Source organism: Dendrobates tinctorius, unplaced genomic scaffold (genome assembly GCF_039654945.1).
Source record: "Dendrobates tinctorius isolate UK_male_01 unplaced genomic scaffold, ASM3965494v1 ptg000018l, whole genome shotgun sequence".
In the NCBI taxonomy this organism is placed as follows: Eukaryota; Metazoa; Chordata; class Amphibia; order Anura; family Dendrobatidae; genus Dendrobates; species Dendrobates tinctorius.
Window position 1 is genome coordinate 9,326,836 of NW_027361686.1, and position 13,430 is coordinate 9,340,265.

General features: G+C 42.5%; 1 protein-coding gene across 3 annotated transcripts in view; it reads left to right on the forward strand.

Moving 5' to 3' along the window:
• The first annotated feature begins 9,263 nt into the window (after positions 1 to 9,263).
• Positions 9,264 to 13,430, forward strand: part of MFRP (membrane frizzled-related protein) — a 228,888-nt gene continuing 224,721 nt past the window's right edge. For all 3 annotated transcript variants that reach the window (XM_073566439.1, XM_073566441.1, XM_073566440.1), the window contains exons 1-2: positions 9,264 to 9,363; positions 10,668 to 10,835. In XM_073566439.1, coding sequence (XP_073422540.1) covers positions 10,686 to 10,835 — 150 coding nt within the window. In that variant the 5' untranslated portion in view covers positions 9,264 to 9,363; positions 10,668 to 10,685. The remainder of the gene's footprint in view (positions 9,364 to 10,667; positions 10,836 to 13,430) is intronic.

Below are 13,430 nucleotides of genomic sequence, written 5' to 3' on the forward strand. Positions count from 1 at the left end.
GCTCCGGAGATCAGGTCGCAGTCGTCAGGCTTACGATCTCTGGCAGCGATCGGCAGGTTCTGGGCATCCGGCAGGCAAACCAGGGTTCAGGCAAGGAGGCACGGCAGAGCTCCAGACATGGTGCGTGTTAGGGAACACTCCAAGGCAAAGTTCCAGGCAGGGTGTGTGCTAGGGGCACACCAGGGTCCAGGGCAAGGTGCAAGGCAAGGTGCGTGTGTAGGGGACACACCAGGGTTCAAAGTAAGAGACACAGTGCGTGTGTAGGGGACACGCCAGGGTTCAAGGTCCTGGGTGCACTAGAGGAGCCGCCAGGGTTCAGGCTAAGGTCCTGAACATGCAGAGGGGCACGCCAGGGTTCAGGCTAAGGCAAGGGCCTGCGCGTGCTAAGAAGGCACGCAAAGCACAGTGCAGAGACAGCGTGGGTGCAAGGAAGCACAGAGAGCACGGCTGGGGCACTGGCTAGCTGGTCAGGCTGAGGCACAGACAGACGGGCAAGACTGAGGCGAACCCAGCTGAGGCATAACAGGCGACACAACTGTCACTGGCCGACGAGCACGGCTGAGGCACAAGCAGGTGGGCACGGCTAGGGCGGGCACGGCTGAGGCACAGACAGGAGGCTAGGAAGGCCAGGCGCGTGCAAAGGGCACGCGAAGAAACAAGGCAAGGCAAGAAACAAGGCAAGGCTAGGCAAAGTACAGAACAAGGAGCGGAACGTAGGCAGAAGCACGGAGCCGTGTTAGAGAGAGTATAGGGCTAGCAGCGGAACGTAGGCCGAAGCCCAGAGTCGGGTCAAGGGAGAACCCTGAGACTAGCCATGAAATGTGCTAGAGAGCATGATAGGACAGAGTCTAGCAGCGGCGCATAGGCCGAAGCCCAGAGCTGGGTCAAGGCAGAACCTTGAGACTAGACATGGAATGCGCTAGTGAGCACCAGAAGACAGAGTAAGGAAAACCAGGCAAAGACAGGGAACATGAGAAGTACTACAAGGCTCAGAATAGCAAAGACCAGGCATGGCGAAACAGGCAAGGCAGAGAACATAGGAAGTACTACAAGGCAAAGCATAGCAAGGACACAACATGGCGAAAACAGGCAAAGGCAGAGAACATAGGAAATACTATAAGTCAAAGCATAGCAAGACAAGACATTGCACAAAAGACAACACAAGACATGGCACAAGACAAGAGGGAGAATACAAGCACAGAGCGTGTGCAGAGAAGCACTACAGGGCAGAGTGCAGTGGCACAGAATACAGAAAGCGACTGAGCAGACCATGCAGCCATGCAGGGAAGCAACACGATACTCGGGCACCGACCATAGGAAGGGGCGGTCTGATATAGGGCATTAGCACCTGCACTTCCGGGTCAGGATCAGGAGAGGACTTCCAGTTCAGATCCTCCAGGATCATAGAGAGGCTAGCTAGATAAGATTCTGCTGGACCATAGAGAGGGTCACATGATCAGGGAGTCCAGGACCATAGGGAAGATTGCTGGATCAGATTCTGCTGCACCATAGTGACGATCACAGCAGGCAGAGCAGAGATGGATGGTCACACAGCAACGGCGTGTAGCCATGAGGTAAAACACACATGCGCAATGGCAGGCAGCCATGAGATGAGGCGCACATGCACACTGCTCCAGGCATCTTGCAGCACAACAGTCATGAGGTGCGTGTGCACACTGCTTCCAGGGATCTTGCAGCATAAGACATAACGGGCATGATAGTTCAGTGCACGTGCACACTGCTCCAGGAGTCATGCGGCATCCCAGATAAGGCGGGCATGATAGTTTGGTGCGCGTGCACACTGCTCCAGGGTTCATGCGGCATAACAGACATGGCAGGCATGACACAGACATTGACATGGTTCGAAAAAAAGATTTTTATTTAAAATAATAATTTTCTCCTTCAAACTTTGCTTTCGTCAAAGAATGCTCCCTTTGAAGCAATTCCAGCATTGCCAACCTTTGGCATTCTAGCAGTTTATTTGCGGAGGTAATCTAGAGAAATTTAACCCCATGCTTCCAGAAGCCCCTCCCACAAGTTGGTTTGGCTTGATGGGCACTTTTTGTGTACCATACGGTCAAGCTGCTCCTACAACAGCTCAAAGGGGTTGAGATCTGGTGACTTCGCTGGCCACTCCATTACAGATAGAATACCAGCTGCCTGCTTCTTCCCTAAATAGTTCTTGCATAATTTGTAGGTGTGCTTTGGGTCATTGTCCTGTAGTAGGATGAAATTGGCTCCAATCAAGCGCTGTCCACATAGTATGGCATGGAGTGATAGCCTTCCTTATTCAAAATCCCTTTTACCTTGTACAAATCTTCCACTTTACCAGCACCAAAGCAACCCCAGACCATCACATTACCTCCACCATGCTTGACAGATGGCGTCAGGCACTCTTCCAGCATCTTTTCAGTTATTCTGTGTCTCACAAATGTTCTTCTGTGTGATCCAAACACCTCAAACTTGGATTTGTCTGTCTATAACACTTTTTTCCAATCTTCCTCTGTCCAATGTCTGTGTTCTTTTGCCCATATTAATCTTTTCCTTTTATTAGCCAGTCTCAGATATGGATTTTTCTTTGCCACTCTGCCCTCAAGGCCAGCATCCTGGAGTCGCCTCTTCACTGTAGACATTGACACTGGCGTTTTGCGTGTAATATTTAATGAAGCTGCCATTTAAGGACCTATGAGGCATCGATTTCTCAAACTACAGACTCTAATGTACTTGTCTTGTTGCTCAGTTGTGCAGGGGGACCTCCCATTCTTCTTTTTACTCTGGTCAGAGTCTGTTTGTGCTCTCCTCCGGTGGGAGTTGTACACACCGTTGTAGGAAATCTTCAGTTTCTTGGTAATTTCTCGAATGGAATAGCCTTAGTTTCTAAGAACAAGAATAGACTGTCAAATTTCACATGAAAGTTCTTTTTTTCTGATCATTTTGAGAGTTTAATGGAACTAACAAATGTAATGCTCCAGATTCTCAACTAGCTCAAAGGAAGGTCAGGTTTACAGTTTCTCTAATCAGCCAAACTGTTTTCAGCTGTGCACAAGGGTTTTCAAGAGTATTCTAACCATTCATTAGCCTTCTTACACAGTTAGCAAACACAAAGTACCATAAGAACACTGAAGTGATGGTTGTTGGAAGTGGGCCTCTATACACCTATGAAGATATTGCATTATAAACCATACGGTTGCAGATAGAATAGTCATTTACCACATTAACAATGTATAGAGTGTATTTCTGAATCATTTAATGTTAGCTTCATTGGAAAAAATGTGCTTTTCTTTAAAAAAATAAGGTGATTTCTAAGTGACCCTAAACTTTTGAACGGTAGTGTATGCCGTCTGGAAAAGGCAACCTTGAAAGACAACTGGAGCAATTTTCTTTTGAGGAGTGGGACAAAATACCTGCCGAGAGGTGCAGACGTCTCATTGATAGTTACAGGAATCGTTTGATTGCAGTGATTGCCCCCAAAGGTTGTGTAACAAAATATTAACTTAAGGGTACTATAATTTCTGTCCATGCCTATTTCATGAGGTTTTTTTTTTTTTTAATTCTGTGAAAGCATGGTTGAAAAACAAGGTCTGACTTTCATTTGTTCATTTTCATAGATTTTTAATTTATTATTACTTTTGTCAGATTCAAGTTATTTCTGTGACCATTGTTGGTTTTCCTGTCATTAAACAAGGGGTACCAACAATTTTGACCACGTGTGTATCTCCAGAATTGGATCAGATAGATATCGTGGACAGCAATGTGAGCAGCCTCTTCTTACCTCAGCACCCCTGCTACCTCCAGTGTTAGATCAGAAAGACAGGGTAGACAGCAGTGTGGGTAGCCACTTCTTGCCTCAAAATCCCAGATATCTTCAGTATTAGATCAGCTAAACTTAGCAGACATCACTGTGAGCAGCCTCTTCTTACCTCAAAATCATGGATATCTCCAATATTAGAGCCAATAGATATGGTGGACAGCAGTGTGAGCAACCACTTCTTACCTCAACACCTCTGGTACCACCAGTGTTAGATCAGACTGACAGGGTAGACAGCAGTGTGAGTAGCCTCTTACCTCAAAATCCCTGATATCTCCAATATTAGATCCGATAGATATGGTGAACAGTAGTGTGAGCATCTTCTTCTTACCTCAAAATCCCTGAAATCTCCAGTATTAGATCAGATAGACATAGCAGACAGTAGTGTGAGCAGCTTCTTCTTTTCCTGCACTCTGGAAGGTGACTGGAGTACATTACTGATACGGGTGTATCACAGTTGAAATATTCAGGTAAATAAATCCAGCTTCCAGGAACATCTATTAAGATCCAAACAATTTTATTGAAAAAGCATTTTAAAAACAACCGCAGCTACACACCTGTTATGGACTGACTTGACTTGGAGTAGTGATTACATAAAAGCAAGTGCATTTCAGACAAAAACGTCCTTAGTCATTTATACTACTAATTGGACAAGTTTGAGATTTTATTCATTCATGTATCAGTGTGCAGTGTACAATATGAGCTACAATAGTCCAGTCCGGTCAAGTCCCGTTATAAAGTTAGTAATTTTGCTTTGTTGGCAAAAATTGTATGTACAGTACTAATAAAAGGTATTTTCTTGCTGCTGCATATTGGGGTTCCCTAAATGTAAAGTATTTATAGGTGAACCATGCATGATAAAGTCTGTAAATACTAATCCAAAGATTCAAGTGATATATAGGAACTACTGCAGCTGGAAAGTTACTTAATGTGACTATGAATGAATAAAGCTCTGATATACTGCACTAACAACACTTTTATAAGATTAATTGTTTCACACAATGCAACCAAGGAAGGTCAGTATTAAATTCCTTGTTTCTAATTTTGCAAATAAAACTAAATTCTGAATTCAAAGCTTGTGTATTACTGAAAGAGTGATTCCTGTTTTAGATGGAAAAGCCAAATTATTTTTTGACTAGAGGTGTGCCCGATGCTATCGCATCGGGAGGGAAGTGTGTGTGTGGTGTGTGTGTGTGAGTACGTGTGTGTGAGTACATATGTGTGTGTACATGTGTGTGTGAGTACATGTGTGTGTACATGTGTGTCGCGCAGCTGCCTGCCCACCCACCTCCGTGCAGTCACAGCCGGCAGGAAAGAGAGTGGGTTGCGGCCTGTGCTGGAGATGTGAGTACATGTGTGTGTATGTGAGTACGTGTGTGTTTATGTGAGTACATGTGTGTGTGTGTATGTGAGTACGTGTGTGTGTGTGAGTACGCGTGTGTGAGTACGTGTGTGTATACGTGAGTACGTGTGTGTGTATGTGAGTACATGTGTGTATGTGAGTACATGTGTGTGTGTATGTGAGTACGTGTGTGTGAGTACGTGTGTGTGTGTATATGTGTGTGAGTACATGTGTATGTGAGTACGTGTGGGTGTATATGTGAGTACGTGTGTGTATATGTGAATATGTGTGTGTATATGTGAGTGTGTGAGTATGTGTGTGAGTACGTGTGTGTGAGTACTTGTGTGTGTATGTGAGTACGTGTGTGTGTATGTGAGTATGTGTGTGTGTGTGAGTAAGTGTGTGTATGTAAGAATGTGTGTGTATGTGAGTATGTGTGTGTGAGTACGTGTGTGTGTATGTGAGTACGTGTGTGTATGTGAGTATGTGTGTGTGTACGTGTGTGTACGTGTGTGTACATGTGTGTGTACGTGTGTGTACATGTGTGTGTGTACATACATGTGTGGGTGTGTGTACGTACATGTTTATGTGTACATACATGTGTGTACGTACATGTATGTGTGTGTGTACATGTGTGTGTATGCACGTGTGTGTGTGTGTACATGTGTGTATGTACATGTGTGAGTGTATGTACATGGTAGGCAGGCAGCGGTGGGTCCAGTGGGGGGGTCCGGCGGTGTGGCCAGCAGCGGCGGGTCCGGCGGCGGGGGGTTTGGCGGAGGGGTCCCAGTGGTGTCCCGCTGGCGGTACTCTGGAAGGGCCTGGTACCACAATGGAATACCCATCACTTGGGTATTCCAATATGGTGGTCGGCGTACTTCCGGTGCGGCACGGTGGATTGTGGGATTCGGGGACATCCAGACGGAAGTGGATGACAGACAATTTAAGGCAATTATATATATAGAAAAGCAGTCTGCATAATCCAAAAACAGAAACATTTTTGTAGCCCACATCATTGCTCTAGTAGTCTAATATGAGACACATACACATACCACATGAATTAATGCAAAATCTCAGATACAGAAACCATTATGCACAAAAGCATTCCCTAATCTATCTATTAGGACTGATAGAAGTTATAACCCTATGAAGCTCCACATAAAGTGCCAATGCATATATTTGTAAAGAAATCCAAACCAAAATGACAGACTCCTATCATCATCTAAGGGAACCAAGTCATAATATAGGTATTATGAAGTCAGTGACTAACAAAGTACTCTCTCAGATAGTGGTGCCTATATTACGTATTGGTTCCCTTAGGTCAGTGGTCCCCAGCCTTTCTGACATTGAAAGCCACATTCAGCACAGAGAGCGTCGCAAGCCACACCCAGCTTCCACCCCCTTCAAAGTAGTGTCAACCAAAGCCACCATTACAGGTATAATGATAACCAAAGCTTTTCCACATAAATCACTCCAAAGCAGTACACTGAGATCCAGGGGTTCCTACAATACCCCCATTCAGTATTCTTCCATCAAGGACTCCCAACACACTGTCACATCCAGCTTTGAACGTCTCTTCTAACAGGTAGGACCATCCTCCAGCGTACCATACCTAAAACATCTCTAAACCCCTAAGACCAGTAAATGTGCAGCCAGATCTGCTCTTCTGTGCAGGACTACTCACAAAATTCACCATTTTGAGATGTTCTCTTCATACCTGTTTGCTAGACCTGGAGCTAATGCACCAAGCTGGCAGACAGTCACGAGCCACAGTTCATGGGACCGTGAGCCACATGTGGCTCCAGAACTACAGGTTGGCTTTCTTTACAAAAATATGTACTGGCACTTTTTTGCCTATATATTATTTAATGTGAAGGCCCTACTCTCTGTGGTCATGCCAGTGGAGTGACACCATTTTTTGGTGCACCTTTGACCCGATTTGAACAGCTCTATGAATGATTAATCTGTTGTGATTCATGTATTGTACTGTATATTTTTAATTAATTGTCATTAAAAAATATACCTTTTAGAATATTTTATGGTGGTTTATATGCTCCGTGTGTTTTTGTTTCAAAACCACATGAATACAGTAGCCAGTTATACTGTATGTGCTTGCTTTTGGGACTTGATTCTACTCAGATTTTTTGGCCCCTTCCTATTGTAAAGGCACATGGCAAGGTTAAATTGTTTTTTTTTTCACTTTTAATATAAAAGGTCTTTTTTATTAATAACTTTTTTAATTGTCTACTTTACATAACATACTTCCCAGTAGCATACTGCAATTTTTTGTAAGTTTTCGGTTGTGAACTTATGTTTAGCAACTTCACAACTTAGCATTTTTGGCTTATTTAAACTATGGTTTGATTTAATTGAAGTGAGGGGGCCATCAATATTTAAACAAAAATAGTATAAAAAGCAAACAAACAAACAAACCCCAGAACACAAAAACTGAAGGTTACATTTTTGCAACTGTTTTAGTTGCATTAAACAATCGTAGGCATCACAACCAATACTACTGTACTTTCAGTTGCTACTCACAAAATTATTATATCATCAAAAAGTTAATTTATTTCAGTTCTTCAATGCAAAAAGTGAAAATCATATATAGAGTCACTACAAACACAGTGATATATTTCAAGTGTTTATTTCTATTAATGATTATGGCTTACAGCCAATGAAAACCCAAAAGTCATTATCTCAGTAAATTAGTATAATAAACAAAAAAAACACCTGCAAAGGCTTCCTAATCATTTAAAAAGGTCCCTTAGTCTGTTTCAGTAGGCTCCAGAATCATGGGGAAGACTGCTGACTTGACAGATGTCCAGAAGGCAGTCATTGGCACACTCCACAAGGAGGGTAAGCCACAAAAGGTCATTGCTAAAGAAGCTGGCTGTTCACAGAGTGCTGTATCCAAGTGTACTAATGGAAGGTGAGTGGAAGGAAAGAGGGTGGTAGAAAAAAGTGCACAAGTAACCGGGATAACCGCAGCCTTGAAAGGATTGTTAAGAAATGGTCATTCAAAATTTTGGATGAGATTCACAAGGAGTGGACTGCTGCTGGAGTCATTGCTTCAAGAGCCACCACACACAGACGTATCCAGGACATGAGCTACAAGTGTGGAATTCCTTGTGTTAAGCCACTCATGACCAATAGACAATGCCAGAAGCGTCTTACCTGGGCCAAGGAGAAAAAGAACTGCACTGTTGCTCAATTGTCCAAGGTGTTGTTTTCAGATTCAATTAAATTTTCATTTCATTTGGAAATCAAGGTCCCAGAGTCGGGAGGAAGAGTGGAGAGGCCACAATCCAAGCTGCTTGAGGTCTAGTGTGAAATTTCCACAATCAGAGATGGTTTGGGGAGCCAGGTTACCTGCTGGTGTAGATCCACTGTGTTTTATCAAGACCAAAGTCAGCACAGCTGTCTACCAGGAAATTTTAGAGCACTTCATGCTTCCCTCTGCCGACAAGCTTTTTGGAGATGTGGACATGGACATTTAATTCTCCAGCAGGACTTGGCATCTGTCGACAAAAGCACCAATACCTGGTTTACAAACAACAGTATCACTGTGCTTGATTGTCAGCAAACTCGCCTGACCTTAACCCCATAGAGAACCTTCATTTCAATAGGTCAACAGTTCAGATTTTAAAATAATTTTTCAAACTGGTGTTATAAAGTATTCTAATTTCCTGAGATAATGACTTTGGGGTTTTCATTGGCTATAAGCCATAATCATCAACATTAACAGAAATAAACACTTGGAATAGATCACTCTGTAATGACTCTATATAATGAGTTTTACTTTTTGTATTGAAGAACTGAAATAAATGAACTTTTTGATGATATTCTGATTTTGTAAGAAGCACCTGTAGATGTGTGTGCGTCTGTGTAGATACCAGTGCGTAGAAAAAATTAAAGTTGAATGAATGTTTGTATAACTAACTACTTTACATGAACTTACTTATAATCACACAAGAATGCAGGAAAGGGCAAAGGGATATATGGTAAATATAAAGATCACCACGGTAATACACATTCAAAACAAAACATGATTAAAACTTAGTGGTTTCCTCCGCAGTAAAGGGAGGGTTACTCACCTGACTCGGATTAGACTGTCTGGCACATTTTCTAGCAGACCCCTGCTCTGCTTTGGCACTCTGCAGAAGGCTTAGGGCATTTCACAAATAGTGCAAAGTTTGCTTGGAATCCAGAACTGGTGAGTACTAGTTACTGCATTAGTATATACAGATGTATGTACATTAAATGTAAGGGCTGGAATGCTTCTTTTTAGCATTTCCTAAGTGTTGACCTGCAGACGAATGTTACTGGTATCTGCTATGTTAGTGTGGTGGCTTCAGTTTATACCCTTTACAGACTGGTCTGTTTACTGTATATCCAAATTGCGTCTATTCTACACTATGCATTTCCAATACATCCAAATATTTTCCACCGAAAGGAAATATTATCATTGCCTTTGTCAAAGTCAACATGGATTTCTGGTCCGGTTCAGCCACTCATGGAATAACGGTGAGGGGTAAGCTGAGTGCAGGCTAAGAATGTAAAATATTCTAGTATTTTTCTTATTTATCTCAAGTTCACCATACAGAGAGCATCAGGAGATGACGATTGCTCTTATACTGCTGAGCAGTCTGTGAAATACAGGTCAGGGCAGGTCCTCCAGGGATAGAGACATTCTATAAGTTTCCATATACAAAGGACTAAGAAAAATTGGAGTCAAAGAATCTGTCTTTGAAGTATATACAAAGTCATTTTTATTTCTATATAGACCATAAGTATGAACATACAATAAAATCATTATATTCTAATAGAAACTTTAGTTATACATATTTAACTGGAGAGGTTTAAATGAAGGACACAGGTAAGAAATGTCTGGAAGTCATCACTAAACTACAAAGTGTAAGACCGGTAAGATCAAGTTCATGAGAAAATAGACCACTATATAATGTGTACATATGACTTTAAGAGGTGAACAGTATAATGGCTAACTCAGGATTGATCCTTCGTTACCCATATCAGTCTCAGTGTGACACCCGATGGCCAACCCCTATGTGCGTTTCAGGTAGGCTTCTTCGGGGGGCCGAAGCACCTCCAACTACTCAGATCAAGCTGCAGCTGTCAGTTCGGCTGGGTGGGCAGAGTACATTGGGACTTATGAGCTCTCCTGCTCAATAGCTGGACTTTAATATCACTATTATGTGGTTATTATGATACTATGGTGACAGATCCATTAATTTTATTATTCGAGAAGGTTGAGATCAGCGGTGACACCAAACGATGAGTTATACTGTATATCCCAGTGGATAAGTAGAAATGCCCTTCTGCAATAAACTCATCATGAGAACTATCATATAGAATCCTGACAAATAGCATAGTATGGAAAGATATACAGGAGACCAAACGCCACAAGTTAAGATACCCACTTTAGCCATGTGGATAGAAGTGAACATAACCAAAGAAATCCACTTTGGATAGATCAGATAACTCTACTTGTCTTAACAGAATCATTTGACTTCATTCATGACTATAACAAGACACATCCAGAGCTGGGTAACTTTGCATCCTTCAAACCCAGAACCAGGAGGATCTGGAGATGCAGAACTTATACAACAAGAACAAGCAATGAGTGAAAGCAGCTGCATTTCTATCTATGGGATATCTGATGAGGAGGTAAGAAGATACCAAGAAAATAGCATAACAGTTACAAATACAGGCACATCAAATACATGAAGGCCCCATTATTTAGGCATCATTTTTACAAATAGCCTACTTTGTAGTGTGCATTTTGGAATCTATGTGGATTGCTTCTTCATGCTTATCTGCCTGTTTTGAAGAATTCTTTGCTTATTTTTACACAATAATTTGTATTCTTCAGTTGTAATACTAGGCCATATGTAGGAAGATAATATTAATGGTTATTAACCTAATATGTGAGGAGAACATATATGCACATGGTGGCGGTTTTTCTAAGAATATACTTCCATCAGACATACAAGAAAGCGAGGTTAAATGCAAAAAAAAAACTGTAATGTGGTCCAAAATCCTATAAACCTGGCTAGTGTAATGGTTCTCAACATGTGGTGCGTATCCCCGAGGGAGTACATACATAACCTCAGGAGTTATGCCAGGAGTAGTAATTAAAAAAATGGTTGAGTGTCCTTGAGGTGGTTCACCTCTAATAGTGGGAGGACATGCAGCCACGATGAGGTCTGGGTCATGTGCTGGAAGGGCCCAGTGCTGTACAGTACCTTCCTATGTCTGTTGTGTCAAGTTCAACAATATCTTCATTCTTAGTATGCAGATATGGTTGAACACGACGTGGAAACTGAAAGTTGTCAGCTCTCTGAGAGGTCTCTGCCCAAGTCTCAGTTCAGTAGGCACGATGACATCGCTTTGTCAGTCAGTACTGTGTTGGGGACACTGTTGGGCTTCAAAATGTCTGTGGGGCAACTGTGGTGCATTATATAGTGTGCAGGGTACCATATAGTGAGGCAGTCACTGTGGTGGCATCATTCTGTGGGGGAGTTAATGGGGGCATCATACTGTGTTTCAGGAACTGTGGGTGCATACTACTGTTCTGTGATGCCATCTTACTGTTTTGGGGCTTCGTGGTAGCATCACATTGTGTTGGGCACTGTAAAGACATCATACTATGGGGGAATCACACTGTGTTGGGGGCACTGTGTGGACATTATACCGTGCATGTTGGTGCTTCGGTGGGACGAAATTGCATGGGGGGATTTTACTGTATCTGTATTGTACTGCGTGCAATGCAAGGAACTTATCTAGATATGGGGTGAGCACTTTGAACCCCCCAGGTACTACACAAATGGTTATAACGTAGAGCCGTGAAAAAAAGAAATCAATTTTTTTTCACGAAAATAATCTTTTAGCTCCAAATTTTTTATTTCCACAAGGGTAACATGAAAAAATGGACACCAAAAGTTGTGCAGTTTCTCCTAAGTACATTGATACCTCATATGTGAGAGAAAACCATCTTTTGGGCACACGGCAGGGCTTGGAAGGGATGGAGTAGCATTTGACTTTTTGAACGCAAAATTGGCTGCATTTGAGAGCGGACGCCATATTGCATTTGACAAGCCCCTAATGTATTTAAACAGTGGAAATCCCCTATTAGTGACCTCATTTAGGAAACTAGACCCATCAAGAAACTTATCTAGATGTGTGGTGAGCACTTTGAATACTCAGCTATTTCACAGAAGTTTAGAACAGAGTTGTGAAAATAAAAAAAACACATTTTTCAACAAAAATGATCTTTTAGCCCCAATTTTTTTTATTTTCACAAAGGTAACAGGAGAAAATTGACTCCCAAAGATGTTATGCAATTTCTCTTGCATAAGCTAATACTCCATATTTTGGTGAAAACCACTGTTTGGGCGCATGGCAGGGCGCACAAGGGAGGGAGTCATGTTTTGGGATGCAACCTTTGATGAAATACTCTGCGAGTGTTATGTCGCGTTTGGAGGTTACCTGATGTGTCTATACAGTGGACATGCCCCACAAGTAATCCATATTTGGAACTGATATACTGTTTCCTGTTATGTGAATTTTATAATGTGGTGGCGTGTGTAAGTTGTGTAGAGTGCATCAGGTTGATATACGTGAGTAGTTTAGAGTGCATCAGACTATCATTTAGTAGTCCATGGATGTGCTGTACAGTTTAAGGCATTCTTTAATACACAGGCCAGATTTGTCAGGGCAGGTGTCGCATTGATAAGAGGTGTCCTTGCGCATAACTCCTCTTTAACACACTCTGCTCCTCTTTTTGCTACCTTCCTTTTTTGTGTCTTGAGGGACCTCCCCAGAGAAATGTTGGCCTGGTACGATACAAACACCTTCAGTTCTGGAAGTATTGGGGCCTGCTCCTTCCTGATCTCCAGAGTAGGGCCTTGAATTGATCACTACCTTCTGGAACTGAAGTTACAACCGGTCTGACCTGCACATTGTGATACCATGAAAGCATTGTGCATTGCCATCTGTACCATTTGTATGGCCAGCTTCGCGTACCACACCTTGGTTTTTTTCTTGACACTGTATTGCTGGAGGCCTTGACCAGAGAGATCCACTCCCTTCATATTCCTGTTGTACCCCAGGGCACAGTGTGGTTTATGGACCAATGTAGAGGTACCTCATACAGTGCGGGGTGTTGCCATCACAATGTATGGTGGTCAAGAAAAGGATATCCCTCTTGTGTTTGTACTTGCACCAGCAGGTGTCCTTCCTTTCATTAACCCTAAATTTATG